Source organism: Myxine glutinosa, chromosome 10 (assembly GCF_964187855.1).
Source record: "Myxine glutinosa chromosome 10, kmMyxGlut1.1, whole genome shotgun sequence".
Lineage (NCBI taxonomy): Eukaryota > Metazoa > Chordata > Myxini > Myxiniformes > Myxinidae > Myxine > Myxine glutinosa.
In genome coordinates this window covers 30,452,102-30,479,241 of record NC_136270.1, presented here as the reverse complement: position 1 = coordinate 30,479,241, position 27,140 = coordinate 30,452,102, and the positions used below count along the sequence as shown (strand labels likewise).

The window sequence follows — 27,140 nt, the reverse complement described above, 5'->3', positions numbered from 1 at the left end:
TTTGGTGAACATTTCTTGGCAATCGGACCAACGGTTGCAGAAAAAAGTATACTCACGTTCTGTGTGGACAAACAAACAGACAGACAGACAAACAGACAGACAGACAGACAGACAAACAAACGACTCAAATGCAATAACCTCTCATCTGGTGAGGGCAAATACAACAAGCACAAACACAATGGTAATACTTGGGCATATGTGATGCACCCTACACAAAATGCTCTGTCAAAATGTCTAATCAATAGAAGATGGTTAACAAACAAATGAAAAATCACTCAGAGACACTTGGCAAAAGAGAACAAAGTAGAATGGCACTCAGTAGAGCATTCTTTTGACCTCACAAATAATTGGTGGCTGAATTATTATGACCTGATATGCAAATTGTCTTAAAATTTTTAGTTAATCGGATGAAAACACAATTTTAGAACTTTGGCATATGTTGACCTTTTGGCCGATGTTGACCTCAAAAATAGTTGGTGATTGAATTCAGTGACTAGATATGCATATCGTCTTCAAATTTTAAGTTAATTGGATGAAAATTGACAATGAGAAATTTGGCCTATGTTGACCTTTTCGCCGATGTTGACCTCACAAATAATTGGTGGTTGAATTCAGTTAGCCGATATGCAAATCCTATTCAGATTTCAAGTCAATCGGATGAAAATTGAGGATTTTAGAAATCTGACAAAGTGGTTGACCTATGGCCTATGTGGATCTCAAAAATAGCTGGTGGTTGCATTCAGTTCGCTGATATGAAAATCCCATTCAAATTGCAAATCAATCAGATGAAAATTGAGGATTTTAGAAATTTGAAAAAAAGTGGTTGACCTTTGGCCTATGTTGACCTTTTGACCTCAAAAATATATAAGATTTTGTCGGACCACGAACTCTACATTTGGTGAAGTTTTGTGAAGATCGGTTTAAAATTGTGACCTGTAGGCAAGTATAAGTGAGCGGACAGACAAACAAACAAACAAGCACGCACGCACGCACGCACACACACAGGAGTGATCAACATACTTGTCAAATGTTTTTGTTTTTTTTAACCAAGTAACAAGAAGACGTCATGCAGAGCACAATACTTGCAAGAATCCACCCCTCCCCAAAATAAAAAGTTGCCATGTATACGTCAAATTTTCCATTTAATGAAGATTCAAATTGATGATCTTAATCCAAGATCGGGTCAATCGGATTCAAATTGATGATTTTCAGATGAAAATTTATGACATGTTTGATCTCGAGTTGACCTTTTGATCCCAAAAGCAATTGTATTTCCAATTCCATGATGCACTGTGTAATTGCTGTTTATATTTCAAGTTGATCGGATGAAAAAGTGGTGATTTTTCAGATGAAAATTGATGATTTTAAAAGTTTGACGTTGAGTTGACCTTTGACCTTAACAATAGTTGGTTTCTCAATTCATTAAGGTACTATGGAATTGCAGTTTAATTTTTCAAATTAATTGGATGGAAATTAATGATGTTTCAGATGAAAAGTGATGACTAAGTTTGACCTCGAGTTGACCTTTGACCTTTTGCCCTCAAAAATAGTTGGTTGCCAAATTTGGTGACTCTTCAATAGGAATTCGATCCCTTCAATTCGATCTTCATCCCTTCAATTTGAAAGACCTTAAGACTCAATATGCAAATGTGGTGCAATTTTCAAGTCAATCGGATAAAAAATGTCAATTTTAGAAATTTGACCTTAAGATGACCTTTGACCTCAAAAATCAATGGGCTTCTTCCTTATGACCAACTCTACCATCTGGAGAAGTTTCGTGAAGATCAGTTAAAAATGTGACCCGTAGGCAATTGACCGACAAACAGACAAACAGAATAATGCACAAGACCAACCCATATACAGTACTGGTACTTGAAAAATCTTCGATTTTGCAAGTAATAATTTTTTTAACGGCCAAGGGATGAATGAATGTGCTTACCTTCTTCAGTTAGTTGCTCATTCAGGATGAGTTTTCCATGTCGGAGGAAGTTGAGTATGGTACTAAAATATGCTGGGTCACGGTCCACGAGAAATGCTCCTGTCTCGTCCTGCAGCCATCACACATACACACACACACACACACACACACACACACACACACACACACACACACACACACACACACACACAGTGTACTTATTTAACCAAAAGCACCTGGATCCCTTTTTATCCCACCTTCTGGACACAAGTCAGGTGATGAAACAGACAATACCTGTGCTTGAATTTGTTCCTCTTTTTTTTCCACACCCGTGGAACCAAATTCCACAATCTCGTCAATCTCTCTCTTCCCTTAAAGTCTTCAAGAAAACTGTTCACCACCATCTCAAAGATCATCCAACCTTTCCAAAACCATGATCTTGTCTACACCTGTTAAACCATCCCTTACTTACCCCAGAATTTTGCTTCTGTATCAATCTTATCCACCACCTGAATTCTACCCTACCCCTCATCCCTTGTTTGTCCTTCTCTGTTGATCTTCTCCCTCAGCCCAGTTGTTGGCATTTCCCCTTCTCTTCCTGCTGTTACATTGCGTCCTGACCCGTTCTGTGATCCAGCTCTTCCACGAGTCTTGATATATATATATTAGGGTGGTCCAAAAATTTGAAGATTGTATTTTCATTTCTCCACAAGCCTGCCCCTATTCCTATTGAAGAAAGTCGTTTGTGGTGAAAATTTGAGCTTGATTGGACAATATTTAGAGGTTGCTCAAAATGTTGACAAATCTTAATGAATAATAAGATACAGAATTTTTAGCATCATACATCAATTCATAGATAATTATCTATTTTCAATTACTCAAATTATTTATTATTGTTGGCTTGCACTTGTCTTCAATGGTATGACCAAGAGATTGTGCAAAAGCACTGGCCACCAACATAGCACGCCGATCTGAGAGATTTACTCTGTCCAGAGTTGCCACTATTGCTGGAGTGATCACCTTGATGGGAGCCTTTTTCGCCTGTTTGGCAGAAGATGGACTTTGGAGTTTGAATTAATTGTCCCCTGAATCGGAGCTTTCAATCTCAGACTCATCATCATCATCAACCTCAGCCGATGTTGATGAAACAGATTGCATTGCTGTTAGAGTCTCAGCAGCATGTTTCTTCTTTCTTTTATCTTCATTCTCAAGCCTGATACGCTTTCTGTTCTCCTTCACTGCCAGAGTGTTGTCCACAGATCCCAAACGTGAACTTGAGGGATCCTCACGTCACGCTGCATGATAAGGAATGCTTTGTCTTCTTCGTTCGTCATTTTCTCAAGCGCATCATTTGGTGAGATATCGAAGAGGGATTGAAGATCATCTTTGAACATCTGCTCCTTCACTCTATAGTTTTCGAATGTCTTGGTTCTATTTTTCTTTACCAGTTTGTCGGCATCATACAACTTCAAAAGTTGGCGCTCACAGGAATCTAATCTCTGCACTGGAATTCGTGCTTTCTCACAGGATGCATACACAGCTTGTACACTAAGTTTGGCACTTTCACGAACTGTATGGTGTTCTTGTATGTGATGGTACACCATTTTCTGCAATGTGTGTCCTTTGGTTGGTAGTCTCCCACATATTATTTCCTTTTCAGACTTGCCCAGCAACCAAACTGTGGAAGAGCTGCGAGTTTCTGCCATTGAAAAAACAGGATAAATTAAAAATGTTATTTTTTGAGCAACCTCTAAATAAGTTCCAATTGACCTCATATTTGGTTCATATGATCTTTATAAACATAGGAACAAGGGCAACCTTGTGGAGCATGGATTTTTAATAGTATTAAATATTACATATATCTGTGGACCACCCTTATATATATATATAATATATATATATTTACTGAATGCAAGACTCATCAAACCGAAAAAGGTTTAGAGCTTTGTGGCAGGACCTTTTATTTGTTCCTTCAACAGCCTTTGTTGCAAACTACTAAAGCTTCACCACAAATGCATTCAACCGAGCACAAGTAAAAGTTTTGCATCATGCATTCCATTTTTGGCCCCATCTCCCAATGAGGAAGAATCACTTTAAAAATTACAATAGCTGGATCCGAATCCGGATCTTCACCAAAATAAAATTGATTCTTCCTCGTTGCACACACGAGGTGTTGGCTTAGCGGTTAGGGTGCCGGCTTGGGATCCTAGGATCCTGGGTTCGAATCCCGGTCGATCGCTAAATTAACACCAGAGGGGTTGACTCAGCCTGTCATCCTTCCGAGGTCGGCAAATTGAGTACCAGCTTGCTGGGATGAATGATCCCGGTGTGTGCCACGGTTTAGAATAGGTACACCGTATCCCTGCGCATCGTAAGAGGCGACTAAGGGTTGGCGTCAGGAAGAGCATCCGGCCATAAAAACATTGCCTCAAATAGGGAACCATGATTGTCATGGGACCTGCAAGGCTAACCCCCGCTCTAGCGGGGAAAATGGCCTTAAAACGATCATTCATTCATTCATTCATTCATTCCTCGTTGCACACACTACCTGTCCAACAAGTTTCGTCCAAATCCATCCATAACTTTTTGAGATATCCTGCTATATGTTGGTTTTAGCCCCATCACCCAATGCTGAAGAATCACTTAAAAATTAAACAATTCTCATATCCGAATCCATATTCAGATCTTCACCAAAATCGAATCGATTCTTCCTGATCACACACACCTGTCCAGCAAGTTTCGTCCAAATCCGTCCACAACATTTTGAGATATCCTGCTATGTATCGTTTTTGGCCCTATCTCCCAATGATGACTAATCACTTTAAAAATTATAGTATCCGGATCCGAATCCGCATCTTCACCAAAATCTAATCATTTCGTCCTTGTCACATACGCTACATCTCTGCCAAATTTGTCCGAATCCGTCCACAACTTTTTGAGATATCCTGTTCACGGAAAAACGGACAGACAAAGGTGAAAACATAACCTCCATCTACCTTTGGTGGCGGAGGTAATGACAGTGCAAAAAGTTGTGGAAGAGTGATGACTGCCGGTAACTTAGGCCCCAGTCACACCGGGCCTGCGACCAGTTTATGACCTAGCTGCGACCGAAAAATGTTGGAATCGCGGGCAAATCGTAGAAAGAGCGCGTGACTGGTCGCAGAGGTCGTGGGTGATCGCCAGAGCAAAATCAGTCGCAGCAAGGTCGATTGTCATGTTCAAAACTTCTGACCTGCGATTCCAAATCGTAAGAGGTCGCAGACAGGTCTTAAATGATCGTACCACAAGTCGCGCATGGATGCACCACCAGTCGTGCATGATCGCGGGTCAAGTAGTCGCACGATTGGCCGTGCTTCTGGTCCTGCCACCTGATGATTGGTGGTGCCACCTGTCGTACGACCTCACGATCCGTAGCGCAACCAGTCATGACCTGTCCCGGCTGGTTGCACGACCTTACGATTGGTGGTACCACCAGGTCCCCGGTGGGTTCATCCTGCGTGGCCGGTACCAGGTGAATCTCAGCCAAAATCTCCCCGACATCAGATTCTGGATCTGGCTCTGGCTGGGTACACTTCCCATGGCCCTTTCCCTTCTTGGGAGGCATAGCGAATCATAGTTTCATTTGAAAAGTTTGACGAAGTGTACTCCTTGAGAGGTAGGTGACTACTGATGCTGACGCACGATCGCGAGCCTTTAGATCTGATCGAGTGACCCATCTCACAACTGGCTGCGACTGGCTGCGATTGGCTGTGATCGATCATGCGAGCGGTCACAGGTCGCCACGATTGATCGTACGATCGGTCGCTGACCGCCACCACTAGTCGCACGATTACCTACGATTGATCTTGCGATCGATCTTCTCCAATCGTTGGTGATCGCACGACCACGCGTACCACCAATCGTACGATGACCTCCCACTAGTCTTAAGAGCAATCACAGTATGCGATCGCAAATGGAGATCGTAGCAAACATTGCCGATTGGTCGTAGCTCGGCCAAATTGTCACCAATCGCACGGTCCAGAAAACGTACGATCCAGTGTGACTGAGGCTTAAGTGTACGAGTTGGGTAGGTGACAAGAACAAGCAGATTACATTTTGGTTCAGGTCCAGATCCATATCCGGCCTATCAGTGGGATACAAAACAAACTGTTCAGCCTGGCGGAGGTATGCGCTCTACCGAGTGTCGTTCTAGTTTCCCTTGGCAACTCGTTTACGTGTTTGCTTTCACAAAGAGTTTATCAGCTCTGCAAGTCAGCAAATCCAACCCAATGGGCATGCAGCTACGCACGATCAAGAGGTAATAAAGGCCGAGGGGTGAAGAAAAATGGACAGTTGAGAGTTCAACGTGAAAAAGGACAGTTGAGTCGAGTCCCGCAAACCCCAGCGAGTCTGAGCAAAGCACAAGCAGGATGACAGAGAGGGCTGTGTGTGAGAGAGTGGTGAAATACTGATGGCAAATGTGTGTTGTGTTGGGGCGAGAAGAGCACACGTGTGTTGGGGTAAAACCACGAGCCCGGCCGGGCGCGATCTGAGAAGGTTCTTTCTGCCTCGTGTTCTGTTCCCGCTCCGGTCTTTAGTGTGCGGGATTAACTGGGAGTTAAGATATATCGCTTAAGTCATAAAAATCTGATGGGCCCAGGAAAAACAAGCGTTACGCCTAGGTCCCCCGTCGGTGAAGTGATGCGAGTTGACAAAGTGGAAGACGCAAGGTGGCCATCTTGGATTTTGACGTGGCGACCCAATTTTCAATAGCGTTCTCCCTTATGCGTAGATACACCCACAGACCAGATTAGAAGTTGGTACTTTGCTTATTTTTCAAGATATTCTGCTCACAAGGTTCAGACATACATGGCGGTGGCCATCTTGGATTTTGACGTGGTGACCCAATTTTCAATAGCGTTCTTCCTTATGCGTAGAAACACCCACACACCAGATTAGACGTTAGTAGTTCGTTTATTTTTCAAGATATTTCGCTCACAAGGTTCAGACATATATATTGTGGTGGCCATCTTGGATTTTGACGTGGCGACCCAATTTTCAATAGGGTTCTTCCTTATGCCTAGATACACCCACACGCCAGATTATAAGTTGGTACGTCGCTTATTTTTCAAGATATTCCGCTCACAAGATTCAGACATACATGGCGTCAGACATACATGGCGGTGGCCATCTTGGATTTTGACGTGGGTTGCACCCACACACCAAATTCGAATGCGGTCCTTCGCTTATGCACGCACGCACGCCCGCACGGACGGACGGACGGAGGGGAAAACCATAGTCCCCCTTTCGCTCCGCGGTGCGACGGGGGACAATTATTCTTAGAGAGAAATTATTATTATTATCGGTGAGTTTGCTTGTTGTTCTTCCCTCACTTTCATCCTTTGATAAATCCTGGGTTTTTTTCCCCCCACTTGCATATCGGCCTGTTATGTGGTGGGGCGCACCAACCCAAAGTGGAGAGCAGTACTGCACTCAGTATATTGATAACAAATGGTGCCGAAAAATAAATAAAGAATCAATTATGATCAACTTGGTTTGTGGTTTTAAAGATTCACTGAGGAATTTTAAAAGAAGGCATTTACATTTATGGGAATGAGGAAGCTAAGCTTTGAGGAAGACTACTTTATCGCACTGTATTGCGGTCTCAATCTCCAATACACACACACACACACAAAAAAAAATGATACTCAAATTCAAATGAGAAATTAGACATTTCAACAAAACTCCGATTCAAATTAAATATTCTTATGAGATCATGCATCAACTTTATTTTGTCCTCCCCAACCCACCCCCATTCCCCATCTGGATGAGGATTCAGATGTGTTAGATGAGGAAGTAAAATCTAATAATTTCATCCTTGTCACACACCCAACCTGTCCACCAAATTTAATCCTAATCCATCCACAACTTGAGATATCCTGCGCACAGACAGACAGGTATGAAAACATAACCTGCTCCCACCTGCAGTGGTGCAGGTAACTATATCCGTTGCTAGAGCGAAAAGCCCTCATTTTATTGCGATGACCCCAGAGATCATACATCGTTCTGCCAACACTACCGAGGTAGTCAACACAATTCATTTGAAACAGATCCGAGCTACATACCCATCTTGGCTGAATGCTGTAAAACCAAATACCTGGAACACGAGACGTTCTGTAAACCATGTTTAACAGCTACAGCATCACTGTAATCTCAGGTGACCGCATCGCCTATTCCTTCACAAATTATTGCCCAAAGCGCAGGCCTAATTGGCAAGAGAGCTTAAGCACCAGCCTGTGCAAGCGACATTAAATATTGATGGCAGACAGAACCGAGGAGCAAAAGGGCAGCACAGTAATCATGGTAAAGACAAAGATATCTCCAGGTAATTGCACTGAGCTCTTTGGCAAGCAGGAAAGGGTCACGATGGGAGAAAGGTCAGTGAAACCCTTATATACCAAACGAGAATGGCACTCGGTAGAGCGGACACCTCCACCAAGCCCAACCGTTTACACGTTTTGTATCCTACCGATAGGCCCGATCTGGATCAGGACATCCAAAATATCTGGATCTGGATGCGGCCCACCTTCGGTGGTGGGGGAAATAAATACGAGGTTGAAAAATCTCTACATCTCAATGCAACGAATTATAAATAACAAAGTTGGGTAATTTTGTATGACATGAAAATTACAATTATTTAAAACTTTTAAATATATAAACTGCAAACATCCTCAAGATGTGTTTTCTGACATTTTCTCAATCGCATGCATTGAGGTTTTCTCAATCCCAAGCATTTCACATCTCGAGCTCAACTCATGTCCTCAGGTAAACACGAAATGGACAAACGAAGCATCCGTGTGATCCGACCAAGCCTCCAGAGGCATTAACCTGCCTCGATACCTTTCAACAATACTACGCTGTGGGTTTGATCACGAGGTACAAGATGACATACCAGTAACACAGGTGAGACCATTGTGACGTCATAGCCATGGAAGGCCAATTGTCACTTGTGAGCGATTTCAGTCATTCGTTGATCAAAAAGGATTCCGGGTCCCAAGCGATAAAAGGGAAATGGTGGACAGCTGTTTCGCACACCTTAATCCCATTGGCTATCTGGTTACTACTTTTTAGGATTATTACCTCTGCCACCAAAAGTGGATGGAGGTTACGTTTTCACCCCTGTCTGTTTGTCTGTCTGTCCATTTGTTTGTTTGTCCGTTTGTTTGTTTGTCCGTTTGTTTGTCAACAAAATATCTCAAAACGTTGTGGACGGATTGGGACGAAATTTGGCAGAGAGGTAGCATGTGTGACAAGGACGAAATGATTAGATTTTGGTGAGGATCCGGATTCGGATCCGGCAACTAGAATTATTTAAGTGATTCTTCACCATTGGGAGATAGAGCCAAAAACGATACATAGCAGGATATCCCAAAACGTTGTGGACGGATTTGGACGAAACTTGGTGGACCGGTTGGGTGTCTGACAAGGACAAATAGATTTGAATTTGGTGAAGATCTGAATATGGATTCGGATATGAGAATTATTTAATTTTTATAAGTGACTCTTCACCATTGAGAGATAGGGCCAAAAACGATACATAGTGGGATATATCAAAAAGTTATGGTTGGATTTGGACGAAACTTGGTGGACAGGTTGTGTGTGTGACGAGGAATAACATAATCGATTTTGGTGAAGATCTGAATATGGATTCGGATATGAAACTTATTTAATTTTTTTAGTGATTCTTCACCATTGAGTGATATGGCCAACCAGGCTGAGTTATGCTCTCTACTGAGTGCAGTTCTAGTTGTTTAAAAGTGATTCTTCGCCATTGGGAAATGGGGCCAAAAACGATACAAAGCAGGATATCTCAAAAAGTTGTGGACGGATGATTTTGATTAAATGCGATTCTGTATTGTGATTTTCTGGTCTACTCTGGGATACAAAAAGGAAACTGTTCACCTGGCGGAGGTGCCGTTCTAGTTCTACTGAGTGCCGTTCTAGTTCCCTATGTAGTATGTGGCTGCTGGTTGCATCATTGCTTGGAATGCAGCTGTGCCGCTGATGCAATGCCCCCCGTTTCCAGTAAGCAGGTACTCATTTTGCTGACCTGGAAGGTATCAATGTGTGTCACTTCTGCCAACATAGTGATAAGATATACAATGGGTGTATCACTACCGTTCTACTTTGTAAGACTTAAGACTGAAAGGAACTTTTCAAAAAACGTTTATGTTTCGAACAACTTCTGCGTCTTCCTTCCCCATTTTGATGGATCACACCACTTGAGATAACCTCGCAAGAGCAAGGAAATGTCCTTAGATATGCAATTTCTGAAGCGTCTCAACAATCCTGCAACATATCCTCACCACTGATTCTTGGAAAATAATATGGATCGATACAAAAGCAAAGTAAATTCATCAATCCAGATCCAGATTCAGATCCAGGTCTTTAAAACAGCTTAAAAAACAGTTCCCCCATCCAAAACCTTGATCTCTTCTACCCCCGTTAATTCACCCCAGATCCACTTTTTTTGAAATTCCGACTTCTTTCCTGGAAGTTCCAGAAGTGTCCATGTGTTTTATACCTCTCTCCCCTCCCACCCCCATTCCCACACCTCCTCCCCCCACACTTTGGGGGGAGGAGGTGTGGGACTTTGGGGGGTGGAGGTGTGGGACTTTGGGGGGAGGAGGTGTGGGATTCCCACACTTTAGGAGATCTGTGGGAGGGAGAGGACTCCCAAAGTCCCTGCTCTCAAATGTTGTACTTGTGTGCTTCCCTCTCTCTCCCAATCTTGTCTCCCTTTATTGTACGTTTTGTGTCGGTTTTTTTTTTTGTGTGATTGATGTTAGCTCTTACACGAGGCTCGATCTTGTATACAAAAAAAAAAAAAAAATAGAGAAGGGAATGAATCTATAAATTAGGAAATCAGGACATTCATCAGAAGAGAAGGGAATGACGGGCTCACTTAACGAGCACGGGCCAGATTTCTTTTTTTCTTTTTTTTTTACATTTCTTAAACCCAGAAATCTGAGCACTTCGGATTTCAGCTTCCCTCATTCCCTCTCTCACCGAGAGGGAAACGAAGAGAGCAACAGAGAGCATTTGAGCCACTGAATAGGTTACACTTGGGCAAATTAAAGAGCGCGGGGGAGGGGGGGGGGCGTTAGCTCATAATTACATCATTGTACGGGTTGAGATTACACCAAAGTGGGCAATTTTTATGATGTACACATCTGTGCCTTCCGAAACTGCTGCGGGCACATTTTTACATGACTCCATTCGTACAACACAGAATAATGCCGTGCTATAGGTGTGCTCGAAAAGCATTCAGAGCCATGTCTGACATCATTTTCAAATCACCTTGTCCGCTGTTCAATCAGGCAATGCAGAGCACAGTGGAGCACCAATAATGTAAGAAGGTCCCGCAGATTAATAAATAAATAAAGAAAACTTACTCAATCGTGGAATTTAATCCGAAACAAGAACGCACAAGTGGGAGACACGTGAAGAATTGCCACGATGCATTATGACGTCATAGTGAGATTTCTTGCTTGAGAGCGTCACCTTGATCGGCTGTTTCTCACGACTTAATGATAGTCTTGGATTGCGTGAGTGTCCGTTTAACTACCACTGCGGATACGAAATGTGTGGACACACCAGGTGTATCCGACCAAAGTAGTGACACCATTCCGAGCAGATAGACACCTTCTTCTTCTACTTTGATGTTCAATGGGTTTTTGATCCCTTTCCCAGAATTTGTAATATTTTCAACAGCAAGCGATTCAAATAGTTTAACACCAAGGCCACCCCCACTGCCAATGATGATGAATCACCACAAGATTAGGCGACCTGAGTCGGTCTCTGCCACGTGCATTTTAATGCGGAAGAGTAACATTTATACAACATTGGATAGTATGGTGACGAAAATGCCTTATGGGGGTAAAAGGAGATTAATTAAATGGCTTTTTCATAATTAATGTAAGAATAAGTCGGCCCGTAATTACCCCAATTAGTGCTGTCCGTGTCAGTTGTGTCGACAGACCCTTCGTCTTCCTGCCAGCCCTCTGTAATTTTTCCTCTATTTTGTGCTTTCCATTTCCACTAACCCCCTTTTATTTAATTGCCAGCCAGACGTGTCGGGGTAATTGTGCTTTAAAAGGTGGGACTTCGGCGAGTGAAGGCTCGGGAGAGACCTTGTGGGTGACGGCGTGGCCAAGGGACCAGCAAGGCTGACCTCATGGCGACAGTCTTTAAAAGTGGCCGCGAGGGAGTGGTGTTGGTCTGCGAGCACAAGCACGAGAGTCTGTTGGTCAGTCGAGTTGCGATTCATCAGAGTTGGTGTTGGAGACAGCTCAAGCAGTCCAAATGGAGTTCGAACGAGCAGCAGCTGCAGCAGTCGGCTTGCCAGCCAGGACCACACGAGCTCGTCTGGTGAGATTCACCCCCAAGCCACACATCGTCTGGCGCCCCCAAGGAGGAAAGGCCACCCTCCTCCATCTTCCCCCCTTTTTTTTCCCTCTCAGTCTCCATTTTGTGTTCTGTGTTCTTCATGTGAGAGTCTGATGTCATTCAACACAGTACAACACGAATCACCTGTTTGGCACTTTCAAAACACTTCCCTTTAGCAGGACTTGGAACTAGAACGGCACTCAGTAGAGAGCATACACACCTCCACCTGGTTGGCCATATCACTCAATGGTGAAGAATCACTTTAAAAATTCTACAGGCTGGATCCAGATCCGGTTCTTCACCAAAATTGAATCGAATCTTCCTCGTCACAAACACGGTGTATCCGACCTGTCCAACAAGTTTCGTCAAAATCCATCCATAACTTTTTGAGATATCCTGCTATGTACCGTTTTTGGCCCGATCTCCCAATGGTGAAGAATCACTTTAAAAATTCTAGTAGCCGGATCCGAATCCGGATCTTCACCAAAATCGAATCATTTCGTACTCGTCACATACGCTAAATCTCTGCCAAATTTCGTCCGAATCCATCCACAACGTTTTGAGATATTTTGTTCACAAACGGACAGACAGGCGTGAAAACATAACCTTCATCCACCTTTGGTGGCGGAGGTAACAAAATATTACGGTATTTTCCATCATCACGACCAATCAAATCTTCCGCTCACTGACCCAGCCAATGACCTTGATTCTCAAGATTGCGCAGGATAACGTGTTCTATGAGTTGGTGTGTTCTATCAACTCTATAGTTAAATTATTGTCCGGAAGTAAAATCGTATTCCTCCCCCAAGGCCTTCAGCTGTCTCAGATCATCCTACATCTAACACCATGATCTTTTCTGTCCTCGTTAACCACCCCAAGCCCTCCTAAACGCCCCCCCCCCCTAAAGAACCTCAACTCTGTATCCAAATAAAGAAAGTGTGCCAACATTTTGACACGCACACTAAATTAATAATAGCAATTTTCCCATGTCGAGGCTTACCACACGTGGGCAGTCACACCTTGAGGTTACCTCCAGTGGGAGCTGCTCTGCCCCTTAGGGAAGACTGGCCTTGTTGGTATTAATGACGAATGCCTTATACCTAAAAGGTTTACAAAACACAAATGTGGTTTAAAAATCAACTTCACGGTATGATACAACTCAAAGCCTTACAGCGCATTTATATTGTGTGGAGACGTCTTTTTACAGCATTATTAGCGATCTGACCCCACACAAGGATACTTTAACAAACTTACAAAAAATAATAATATAATAATACACCATGGTGAAAAATCATCATCCTTGTTAATCTTTGACAGTCACTGATCGCACACAGCCTTTTACAGTATCCAGAATAGGGCCGTCAGGATGGCCGAGGCCCTAGAGCTGGGGTGGGGAACCTCCGGCCTCCGGGCCGTATACGGCCCGCGAGACCGTTTGATCCGGCCCGCGAGGCAATTCATCTATCTATAATTCCAGTAATCTCTCCTTTTCAAGGTTTTAAATTAATCGGACAAAGGGTAACCAAGTTATGGCCAAAAACGATTCAACCAATCAGAGAGGAGCGAGCTTTCACGTGTTGTAACAGTCAACGAATGCCGAACGTGGCGAGCAGACGCTGCCTCGGACGGCACATTTGAGAACTTATTCATTTATTTGACGTTGGCAAAATATGTTGGCGCTAACAGAATAATTGCCATCAAATTAAAACTAATTTGCGATTAATCGTAACTGCGATATGCGACCTTCCGGACAGTCAAGTGAGTTCCGGACAGTCGTAACTGCGATATGCGACCTTCCGGACAGTCAAGTGATCGCGTGATCTCATGTCATCATTTCATTCAGTATATGCAAACATGGCGACTAACAAGAAAAGAAAGGTAGATGCGGAATGTCGCGCTTTCCAAGAGAAATGGGCAAACGATTATTTCTTTGTGGAAGTAAAAGGCAAGCCAGTATGCCTAGTTTGTCGGGAAGCGCTCTCGGTGATGAAAAAGGCCAACCTCGAGCATCATTACAGCTCGAAACATGCTAAACTGGACGAGTTGAAAGGACAAATGCGCTTGGATAAAGTTAACGTTCTTCGGCGGAGTTTTGGTGCTCAACAAGCAGTCTTCATAAGACCACAATCTGACCGAGACAACACTACGCATGCTAGTTTTGTGGTGAGTGAGCTAATCGCTAAGAAGCTGATGCCGCATTCAGAAGGAGAATTTGTGAAGGAGTGCCTTGTTGCCGCTGCGGAGCTGCTCGCACCGGACAAAGTAAAATTGTTCCAAAGTGTCAGTTTGTCGCGAAGAACTGTCTCAGATCGGATTACTGACATGGCACAAGATATTGAGAAAACACTGAAGGACACCGCAAGAGATTTCCAGTTTTTCTCTCTGGCCTGCGATGAGACAACTGACATAACAAACACCGCCCAACTAGCCATTTTTGTGAGGGGGATTACAGCTGAGTTTGATACGAGGGAGGAGTTGCTGTCTTTGCAAGCCATGCATGGCACCACCAAAGGTGAGGATTTGTTTGAGCAAGTTGTTTTGGCTATGAACAAATTCGAACTGCAGTTTGACAAGTTAAGTGGCCTGGCCACGGATGGAGCCCCAGCCATGGTTGGCGCGCAAAAGGGATTGACTGCATTGTTCAAAAAAGAAATGAGTCGTCTGTCTCGATCCAAGTGAGTTAGTTGTATGCCACTGTATCATACACCAAGAGAATCTGTGTGCACAGTCCCTGAAGCTCAACAATGTGATGACACTGATGACAACTATCGTTTCCACCATAAACGTCATCAAAAGCAGAGGGCTGAACAGCCGCCAGTTCAAGGAGCTACTGAGTGAACTAGAGTCAGAGTACAGAGATCTGGTTTACCACTGAGGTGCGGTGGCTGAGTCGCGGAAATATGCTCACACGGTTTTACTCACCGAGAGAAGAAGTGAAACAGTTCATGGAGATGAAGGGGAAACCTGTCATGGAACTCAGTGATAGCAAGTGGCTGTGTGATTTGGGCTTCATGGTGGACATTACCAAGTACCTGTCAGAGCTGAACGTCAAGCTCCAAGGTCCCAACCAGCTTCTCAGCTCTCTGCAATCACATGTGAAATCATTTGAAGCTAAACTAAAGCTGTGGCAAGTGCAACTGGAAAGGGGAAACACTATCCACTTTCCCACTCTGCAAGAACAAAAGCCTGCTGTGACATCTGAATATGCTGCTGAGTGTGCAAAACTCCTTCAGGCATTTGGAGAGAGGTTCCAGGACATGAAAAGTAAACAAAGGGAACTGAACATATTTGCCACGCCGTTTAATGTGGAACCAGCTGATGTGTCTGACAACCTACAACACGAAATCATTGAGCTGCAAAGCAATGACGAGCTCAAAGCTAGGTACAACAACCTCCCTTTGCTCGAGTTCTACAAACTGTATGTACGTGCTGAGGATTTTCCCATTCTGAGGAGACATGCACTGAAGTTTGCATCACTGTTTGGGACGACCTACAGCTGTGAGCAGTTCTTTTCAAAACGGACTCTTGCAAAGACTCGGTTCCGCTCAAGACTGACTGACTGACCCAAACCTGCAAAACCAGCTGCGAGTAGCATCATCATCACTACCACCTGACACCAAACGCCTCGCCAAAGAGAAACAGTTCCAGCCATGGCATTAGGTGAGTCCGATATATGGATTCAATAATTTAGCATGGCCCTCGAAGGATGTTCTAAAAATCGAAATGGCCCTCGACAGGAAAAAGGTTCCCCACCCCTGCCCTAGAGGAACGCTGCTAAGCCTGGGTTTGAATCCCGATCCAGCTGTAAACTGTCATCCTGGAGTTTTACCAGCTGGGAGATTCATCCATGTGTGTGCCTCCCCGACGGACGTTAAACTGGATTTCCCCGTCTGCTGGTATTAGTTGGTGGACATTAAATATCCCACAGGGTCCTTTGTGAAGAGTAGGCGAGATATCGCCATACCCTGAACAAATTACAAATTCCTGCCCTGACCTACAGAGGGCACTGCATCAGCAGCACAGCCGCGCCATCAGCCAATGATGCTACCCCGCAGATTTGTGCTGTGTACGAACGAAGACGTATCCAGAATTCATGCAAAGTATATCAGGTGTTTAGACTTTAGATCATACGCAGGTTGTAATTCCCATTATTACTTGCAAAATCGAAGATTTTTCAAGTATATTGGTCGGTTGTGTTTGTGGTTCTGTCTGTCTGTTTGTTTGTCTGTCACTGGCCTACAGGTCACAATTTTCAACCGATCTTCACGAAACTTCACCAAATGGTAGAGTTGGTCAAAAGCAAGAAGCCTATTGTTTTGGAGGTCAATAGGTCAAAAGGTCAACATAGGCCAAAGGTCGCCAACTTTGCTAAATTTCTAAAATCCTCAATTTTCATCCGATTGACTTGAAATTTGAAGAGGACTTGCATATCTGGTCACTAAATTCAACCACCAAGTATTTTTGAGGTCGACATAGGCCAAAAGGTCAACATAGGCCAAATTTCTAAAATCCTCAATTTTCATCCAATTCACTTGAAATTTGAAGAGGACTTGCATATCTGGTCACTGAATTCAACCACCAAGTATTTTTGAGGTCAACGTAGGCCAAAAGGTCAACATAGGCCAAGTTTCAAAAATCCTCAATTTTCATCCGATTGACTTGAAAATTGAACAGCATTTGCACATTGAGTCACTGAATAGGGAAACTAACTATTTTTGAGGTCACAAGGTCATAGGTCAACTCAAGGTCAACCTTCCAAAATCATAATTTTTCATCTGAAAAATCGTCACTTTTCTTCCCGTTGATCCGAGCTTTGACCAAGATTGTCAATTTTAATCTCGATGAAATGGACAATTTGCTGTATCAATGGATTTTTTTTCTTGGGGGTGGGGGGCGGATTTTGCAAGTATCGTGCTCCGCATGACGTCTTCTTGTTTATTTTTTGTGAGATAGGAGGTTCTGTTTTCAAATGCAATACATTTTGAGAATTGATTGAGAAGTTTGTTTTCAAATGTAATAAATCCAAACAGTATGTGGTACTGTTTGGATTTATTACATTTTACAGCAGCGATCCAAGGTCACATGGCAGATAAAATGTGCCAGGCTTCACAATTGCAGGTGGAAAAAATGCCAGATGGTTATCCTACCTTTTGCATCTTGCCTTTGGCTTTATCAAGTGTCAATCTCAAGCAGGGCAGATCACACGAGTCTCGGTGATGATCCCATTAACCGATTTAGCTGCAATTTCACGACAAGTATACGAGTAGCACTGGGTGGGTGGGTGAACGGTAACGTGATGCCCATTTGGTTTTGGCAGACGGGGCCTCACAAAATTTGAATGCCAAAATGGCCTGGCGCTTGGTCTTCGACGCTACATCACGACGCGAAGCCAACGGTGCACCATGGAACCACACGTCGCGGAATAGAAATCGCAGAAGGATTCTCCGTCAATAAATCCCCAGTATTAGTCGCAGACTATCGTAGTGCTCATGTACACTATTGTAATTAAACGATTGGACACCACGTTTTGGTGCGGAAAATGTCCCCGCGCGCATCAAATTGCATAACCAGGAATGTTTCTATCAGCGTTAACATAAATCGTCAGGGAACACGCTCATTTGCCCAGAGAAAGGCGATAATCTAGTTGTGACGATAATTAATTGGTTATCAGTGTGGAACTCAATTACGAGGATTGAAAACGTCCGAGCTGTCCCCGAATCAACTGTGGGGATCGCGAAGAGAAAGACTACAGCCAACACTAACCCGGGAAAGACTTCGAAACGTGCATCTCAAGAGACTGAACGAACAGACTGAACGAACAGACTGAACGACTGAACTGAGACTGTCGAATCGATCTTTCGTGAACCGATAAAGGAATCTGGGGAGTCGTTATGACGTCAGCGAGCACGAGTGCAGTCCGTCGAGCCGAGCATTCCATGGAAGAGCATCAACACAAAGGGCGTGCATCAGTACGGTCAATGCACAGTATCACATCGCATGCTGCAAGGAACCTGGGAGTATCGAAATGGAGAAACGAGTCTTGTGGCGAAGCAAGACGCAGTACAGACTGCTCAAGTCTGACTTTAAAAAGACTCTGCGGCGCACGGTATGACGAATGGCGGAAGATCCCACCTTCAAATACCTGGAAATTGTTAGAATAACGATCGAGGCTGTGATTAGAGCACAGGGATGCTCTGCAAGATGTTGAATGGACATACACAATGGAATGCCATGCAATGTCACCAATATCTCCATGTGGCCTGCGAGACGAGTGCACATCTCTCGAATGCAATCTACACGTTACACAAAAACATTTGGGTACCAAACCCAACACACTGGTAAAACACACGTACAACACCCATCGCTCCCAACTACCCCCTAATCCTTTCCTTCCCGAGTACATAATACATACAAGGCCTCTTATTCAGCAGTAGCTGCGACACGTCACGGGTAAAATATAGAAACTTTATGAAGCAGTGAAATAATTTTATCAAGTAAAATGTGCTTAGATTATGCAGGGTCAACCTCAAGACCCAAGAGATAACAAAAGGCTCAATAATAAGATATGCAACTCAATATTGGCCAAATAACCTTCAAAAAGGCCTAGAGATTATTATATCCACACGCATAGTTCACTCCAACCCCCACCCCACGGTCACAGGCCAAAATGTCCCCTCACCTCCATCACGAGCCAAAACGTCCCCCACTCCCTCCTAGTCTCGTGTTTCATGAACTGGAATTCATGCAGGATGCACCTGCACACCCCCAGTGTATTCAGAGCAATCCTACGTGGCCACAAAGTGGGAAGCACACATTGTATAATGGTGCTGTGCAAGGTGCAGTCAGATGGAGCATAAACTACAGATATAATTACAAAGCTCAAAACAATCAAGGGATTCTTGTTTCTCTACTGTAGGCAGGATCAGTTTCGAGCCGAGCAAATGTTACTCACGCCACGGAATACCCTGGTGACTTTGCTGGAGCCCTGGCATGCTTCGCCATCGGAAGTTCAATGTGTTTGTTGCTGTTCAACAACAACACAACAGGCATTTTAATGCCATTTTCCCTGCGAGAGCGGGGGTTAGCCTTGCGGGCCCCATGACAATCTTCTCCATTTTGCCCTATTTTCTGCATCTCCCCTTGTTAACCCCCTTGCCCGCATTTCTTCTTCCACCATCTTTAGCCAAGTCTTTCTCGGTCTTCCCCGTCCTCTACTTCCTTCTACATTCATTTCCATCACTCTTCTCAACCAGTCACTTTCTTCCTTCCTCAACACATGACCAAACCATCTCAACTTGTTCCTCTTCACAGCATCCATCACATGCTCTATTCCCATCATCTTTCGCAATTCATCATTTGTCTTCCTCTCTCTCAACGATACTCCACACATCCATCGAACCATTCGCATTTCCACCCTTTCCAGCCTTCGTTGCTGCTCCACGTTCATCACGCATGTCTCGCTCCCATAAATCATAACTTCTCACACATGCAGCATACACCTTTCCCTTCAGCTTCAACGAAACTCCTCCTCGTCATCACGCCACTCAGTTCCCGAAACTTCTTCCAAGCACATCTCACTCTAGCAACCGTTGCTGAGTCTGATCCACCTTCTCCATTCAGCATGTCTCCTAACGATAATTTCAAAGTTGCTGTTCAAAACGGGCAAAATAAAATGCAGGTTTGCCGATAATCTTTGGTTGGGCTTTATCGGTTTTATGTGAACTCGCTTTTTATGAATCAGACCGCAGCGTATCGCTTACTCCCAATTACCGGCAAGGTCATGGAATCCATCATCAGAGTAGACATCAAATCATTCCTTTTCTCCAACGGCTTCATCTCGGACCATCATTTCGAATTTCGACACAATCACTCTCTGCCCTGGACATGCTGCTTCTGCTCTCCCAACAATGGATGTAGGCCTTCATTCTCAAACGTTAAAATATATATATATATATATATATATATATATATATATATATATATATAAATATATATATATATATATATATATATATACATCACAGAGGTGGTTGTACTTGTTTCTTTGTACAATTATATTGGTATGAACAGTCGACGTGTCGGATGAGGTTACACTTGAGAATTGTGTGGAGGTTAAGGTAACGTACATCTCAGGCTCCTGCCTCTTCCTATGGGACGTTGTGTTCTTGCAGTCCGAAGGAATCAAGACAACTCACAAGTCTTACCGTCTCGGCCTGGCCAAACTCGTTCGTTTGATTTGTTGAATAGGCCGGGTCACTGTGCATCCCATTCTACCATACTTGCATTTGAGACCACTTTGAGCACACTCTGTTGCAGCTGATCCACAGACAGGCAAAAAACACTATCCTTGTCGAGGCCAAAATTGATTTTACAGAAGAGACTGGCTCTGGGTCTGGGATACCCCATCACACAAATGGCATAATGATACCGCATGGTCAGATGACTGAATGACAGAGCATCTCTCACCCACCTCTTGAGAAGAAGCCGAGAACACTGAAAAGCACAGCATTGAGATGCACTTAAAGCACAGCATTGAGATGGCAAACAACACGTCGGATTGTCGGAATCACGCCACATGCTCGCAGTATGAGAACTGCAAGATTAACTTGCAACGCCGCCGCCAAAACAATAGGTTCACCTGCTGTGCCAACTCCCACGGCGGGACAACATCATGTCTTTCAGCTGAACGATCTATATAATAATACACTTGTTCTTCCGCCCGTACGTCTGTCTGTCTGTCTGTCACATTCCGATCCACCCATTGGTTGGACAGTTCGCCTGACTCCACCCACAATTTCAACCTGAAACCACATATGGCAGCCATATTGGTGCATCCTGCTATGTGAAGCCAATTGAGGACTTGTGCTTTGTGCGGAGGGGGGAAAGAATGCCAAGGACTTGAAGTTACATTCCACATTGTGCGGATGCTCCACGGGTCCCTGCGAGTATGTAATAATAGAACCACGATCTCTTTTGGAAATAATTCTCTCACTTGTTAAAGCATGCGTGATTCCAGAGCTCTGGCAGATATTTTTGGAAGAGGATGCTTTGACTTGGTAGCACAAGGTGGGTATTGCATATCAGGAGAGCCCTGGGAATACTCAGACAGTCATGTTGATCTTAACAGCACTTTGAGCACACGAGCCAGATTGAAGGTGTTGCTGGATGTGAAAGGACGAGGACTCTTCATTACCAACAAAATCAGACTTTCAGGTTGTGCACTTCATTTTCTGAAAGATGTGTTAAATTGCACATTAATGGTGAGCCTGAGATTCCGTGACGGCAGTACCGCTGCGGCCACTGTGCTTCAAACGACCTGCAGTCGATAGCTTTCACAACAGCCGAGAAATTATTTGAACACAAGTTAGGTTCGAAGGAAAGAAACATACAACATACTTTCCCTGCATGATGTATTGTGTGTAGATTATGTTCCGGGAATGCAGCCAAAGAGGAATAAATCACTCACCGAGAGGTCGGAAAAGCAATCCTCATTATGATTGTTCAGCATGTCGCTGATCAGCATGTCAGCATGTCGCTGAAGTCTGGTGTTGGCTTAGCGGTTAGGGTGCTGGCTTGGGATCCTAGGATCCTGGGTTCGAATCCAGGTCGATCACTAATTTAACACCAGGGGGGTTGACTCAGCCTGTCATCCTTCCGAGGTCGGCAAATTGAGTACAAGCTTGCTGGGATGAATGATCCCGGTGTATACCCCGGTTTAGAATAGGTACACCGTATCCCATATCCCTGCGCATCGTAAGAGGTGACTAAGGGTTGGCGTCAGGAAGGGCATCCGGCCATAAAAACATTGCCTCAAACAGGGAACCATGATTGTCATGGGGCCCGCAAGGCTAACCCTTGCTATAGCGGAGAAAATGGCCTTAAAACGACCATTCATTCATATTCAGCATGTCGCTGATTGATTTTGTCACGTGTTTGTTTTGGGAGGTTTTTGTTGTTTTTTTTCCTTCCAAGTTACTTTGTGCGTTAAAGTCTGACAAACATGATAACACATGACACTGTATGTATTGATTGTTATCAAATGTTAATTTTGACGATTCACTAGTCCATGTGAGAAGACATTGATAATTAGGTTGGCCCGGTGGAGCTACGTCTTAGGTCTAACAATTAAGTCACGTACCACAAATAGTTGGACAGGTGCAATGGATGACAGGACAGGTAAAATCTAGAACCTACCTGACACTTGGACAGGCTGGAAAAAAAGTTAATGTTGAGCCCTGTAAAAGTGCAAGAATTTGATGCGGAAACAAGGAGATTCAGATAAAATGGGTGGAAATTGACTAGATAGGCCTGATTTCAGGTCGTCCCTCTCGCTGGATGAGCACCAAAATCTATTTATAGACTTTTCATTCCCAGAGCCCACGGCCTATAAAGTCAAAGTGTGGCTCTCATCGGAATCCTCTCATTTATTCCCACTCTGTCGAGGCTGGAGTGCCCCAAGGCGTCTTCCCTTTCTGCAGACTTTCACAAGCTGGTCAAACACTTCGAATATGTCGCTCAATCCTGCCAAATCTCACACACCCTCGCTCTCCCTTTCTCTGAAAGAACCATTTGCAAACACACCCCCTCCTAACCCCACTCCCCCATCCACTTCCTTATCAATCCTCTTGAAGAGGTTCAGTCATTTAACTCTTTGCCCTCACCATCAGCCAGGATCTTTCTTGGGCAAATCGCATATCTTCCTTCTAAAGGCAAACCAAGTACACCTCCCCTCCTCCAGGTCTCCACATGGTGACCCGTGGTCTGCCAATTTGAGTAACCCCCTTTTGGTGAAACGCCAACGATCCAGAATCACGGCTCACCTCCACTCATTAGTTCCTCTTTTAACCCCACCTGTGGAACCAACTTCCTCGGTCCATTCAATCCAATGCTCCCATCCAGGGCTTCATAAAAACAGCTGTTCACCACCGTCTCAGGTCATCCCCCTTCCGCATAACATTATCTTATCTACCCCGTTAACCCTCTACAAGCCCAACTCATTCCAGGTTTCCAGTTTTTCCATCCACCTCTGTGATTGTGAGTTTGTGGGCTGTGTCCATATTGTTCACCCGTGTCCTCCCAGTCTCTCTTAATCCTCCAAATCGCCCTCTATTTCTCCCCTCCTCCCCCCATCTCTCCCTGCTGTTGATGTGTTTCATCCCCCTCCCGCCACCCCCTCTCTCTCTTTCTACGGTTATTACCTCCGCCACCAAAGGTGGATGGAGGTTATGTTTTCACTCATGTTTGTTTGTTTGTGAACAAAATATCTCAAAAAGTTGTGGACGGATTCGGACGAAATTTGGCAGACATGTAGCGTATGTGACACGGACGAAATGATTAGATTTTGGTGAAGATCCGGATCCAGCTGCTAGAATTTTTAAGTGAGTCTTCACCATTGGGAGATGAGGCCTAAAACGATACATAGCAGGATATCTCAAAAACGTTGTGGACGGATTTGGCCGAAACTTGGTGGAGAGGTTGGGTGTCTGACAAGGACAAATAGATTCGATTTTGGTGAAGATCCAGATCCGGATCCAGCTACTAGAATTATTAAAAATGATTCTTCACCATTGGGAGATAGGGCCAAAACCGATACATAGCAGGATATCTCAAAAAGTTGCGGACGGATTCGGACGAAATTTGGCAGAGATGTAGCGTATGTGACACGGACGAAATGATTAGATTTTGGTGAAGATCCAGATCCAGATACGAGAATTTTTTAAATGATTCTTCACCATTGGGAGATAGGGCCAAAAACGATACATAGCAGGATATCTCAAAAGGTTATGAATGGATTTGGACGAAACTTGGTGGAGAGGTTGTGTGTGTGACAAGGATGAATCGATTAGATTTGGTGAAGATTTGAATCCAGATTCGGATCAGAGAATTTTTAAGTGGTTCTTCACCATTAAGTGATGAGGCTAAAACCAATATATAGCAGGATATTTCAAAAAGTTCTTGACCGATTTGGACTAAACTTGGTGGACAGGTTGCGCGCGTGACAAGGAAGAATCGATCCGATTTTGGTGAAGATCTGAATATGGATTCGGATATGAGAATTATTTAATTTTTAAGTGATTCTTCACCATTGAGAGATCGGGCCAAACGTGATATACAACATATTAAAAAAGTTGTGGATGAGTTATGACTAAAGTAGGTGGACGAGTTGTTTAGGTGACAAGAACAAAGTTAATTCTGCGTTCTAACCCTTCCATATGGCTGGACGCTGTACATAATAATAATAATAATAATAATAATAATAATAATAATAATAATAATAATAATAATTTTATTCAAAGAGCAGTTTATTTTATTACAGACATTTGGTAATAAAACTGACATTTTGATGCAGCATTTGCACTAAGAACATGGAGGATGTTGCGTTTCTCGAAACATGCTCGTCCCTTGTTTGAATAGTCAGTTGGATTTGTTTGCTTATTTATAAGAGGTCAAGGCTCATGGGAGGTTAGGACGACAGAGCGTGAGCTGCCAACACTGACAAATGCAAACAGGTAAAGGAATCAATAAAAGTAGATACACAAACAGGATAAGGAGGAACAAAGACAGGGAGCGAAACAAGAGAGAGGAGACGGACAAACACCAATGGTTTCGTCAATGTGTCACGTTCAGGAGATCAAATCAGAGTCTCGCACGACGATCTGGAAATGCTTTGGATGCAGCAAGTGAATCACATCACATTCGATCTACCAAGGGGAGTTCTGTGATCAGGTAAATATCCCAAAGGTAAACAGGTTAAACACATTTGAAACCTTCAGGTTCACTCGACGTAAAATGAGACCGCCGAACCGCGCTCGGCCAGTGCACACACCGAAGCGACCCGTGAACCGCGCTCGGCCAGTGCACACACCGAAGCGACCCGTGAACCGCGCTCGGCCAGTGCACACACCGAAGCGACCCGTGAACCGCGCTCGGCCAGTGCACACACCGAAGCGACCCGTGAACCGCGCTCGGCCAGTGCACACACCGAAGCGACCCGTGAACCGCGCTCGGCCAGTGCACACACCGAAGCGACCCGTGAACCGCGCTCGGCCAGTGCACACACCGAAGCGACCCGTGAACCGCGCTCGGCCAGTGCACACACCGAAGCGACCCGTGAACCGCGCTCGGCCAGTGCACATACCGAAGCGACCCGTGAACCGCGCTCGGCCAGTGCACACACCGAAGCGACCCGTGAACCGCGCTCCGCCAGTGCACACACCGAAGCGACCCGTGAACCGCGCTCGGTTAGTGCACACACCGAAGCGACCCGTGAACCGCGCTCCGCCAGTGCACACACCGAAGCGACCCGTGAACCGCGCTCGGTTAGTGCACACACCGAAGCGACCATGAACCGCGCTCGGTTAGTGCACACACCGGAGCGACCCGTGAACCGCGCTCGGTCAGTGCACACACCGAAGCGACCCGTGAACCGCGCTCGGCCAGTGCACACACCGAAGCGACCCGTGAACCGTGCTCGGCCAGTGCACACACCGAAGCGACCCGTGAACCGCGCTCGGCCAGTGCACATACCGAAGCGACCCGTGAACCGCGCTCGGCCAGTGCACACACCGAAGCGACCCGTGAACCGCGCTCCGCCAGTGCACACACCGAAGCGACCCGTGAACCGCGCTCCGCCAGTGCACACACCGAAGCGACCCGTGAACCGCGCTCCGCCAGTGCACACACCGAAGCGACCCATGAACCGCGCTCCGCCAGTGCACACACCGAAGCGACCCGTGAACCGCGCTCGGTTAGTGCACACACCGAAGCGACCCGTGAACCGCGCTCGGTTAGTGCACACACCGAAGCGACCCATGAACCGCGCTCGGTTAGTGCACACACCGAAGCGACCCGTGAACCGCGCTCGGTTAGTGCACACACCGAAGCGACCCGTGAACCGCGCTCGGTTAGTGCACACACCGAAGCGACCCATGAACCGCGCTCGGTTAGTGCACACACCGAAGCGACCCGTGAACGCTCGGCACGAGTTTACCGCGGAAACATAGCGTGAGATGAATATTCCATAACCCCCAACATCCCTTCGCCCCGGAACCCCCCTGTCTTTACTAAGACTCCACTCCACCTGCCTGGCAGAAGCCGTGAGTCGCGTCCTGGCGCCCCAACGCACACAGCAACGATCCGGGCTCTCTTCCCAAAGTGTGCCGCGTGGTCAGGAACTCCGTGCCGCCCACATTCAGCCGCAACCACTTGGACTCGGAGCGAGAGTCCGACTGCACGCTCGGAGCCAGCCGTGCCTGAGTGTCTGCGTTCTGCCTCCTCTCATTTCGATCCGGATCAAAACGCGAATCCCAATTCCCGGGGGTCTCCGGCGAAACCCCCCGTCTCCAGGTCTCGGTGCCCCTGTAGGAGTCTCTTTCAGCTGATGTTTTCACCGTCGTCGCTACATTCTCGTGCTTCCCTTTTCCTCGCTGAGCCTCCGTGCCGCTTCGTGACTCCCTCTCCGTCACAGTCCGACTCCGACGCTCTGTAACGTCTTCATCAATTTCCGTTTTGCTCTCCTTCCTCGTCTCTGCTTCTCTCTTCCCTTCTCCCTCTACCTCCGCCATGGTGCAATTGCCCCGACCGGCACTTAAATCCCGGAAGCGGAAACGTCACTTCAACGTTTTACTCAAATGAAGCATTCATTCCATTATTCATTCATTCCCCACCTTATTCAATAAGAAAAAAATCAATCACACCCAAACAGTTAATAATTCACTCGTTTTGGCATTCAATCATTCCCTACCTTTTGAAAGCAATTGTTTAAATAACCACAAGGTAATTATTCAATGTTGCG

The 27,140-nt window shown here is 45.1% G+C and overlaps 1 protein-coding gene across 1 annotated transcript in view; it reads right to left on the bottom strand.

Annotated features, from left to right (window-relative positions):
- The window catches only part of LOC137434402 (BTB/POZ domain-containing protein KCTD5), a 50,829-nt gene extending 23,838 nt beyond the window's left edge, over positions 1-26,991 (bottom strand). Inside the window, exons 1-2 of the mRNA XM_068127365.2 lie at positions 26,431-26,991; positions 1,940-2,048 (exon numbers count right to left, since the gene is read on the bottom strand). Coding sequence (XP_067983466.2) covers positions 1,940-2,048; positions 26,431-26,910 — 589 coding nt within the window. The 5' untranslated portion in view covers positions 26,911-26,991. The remainder of the gene's footprint in view (positions 1-1,939; positions 2,049-26,430) is intronic.
- Positions 26,992-27,140: the final 149 nt, after the last annotated feature.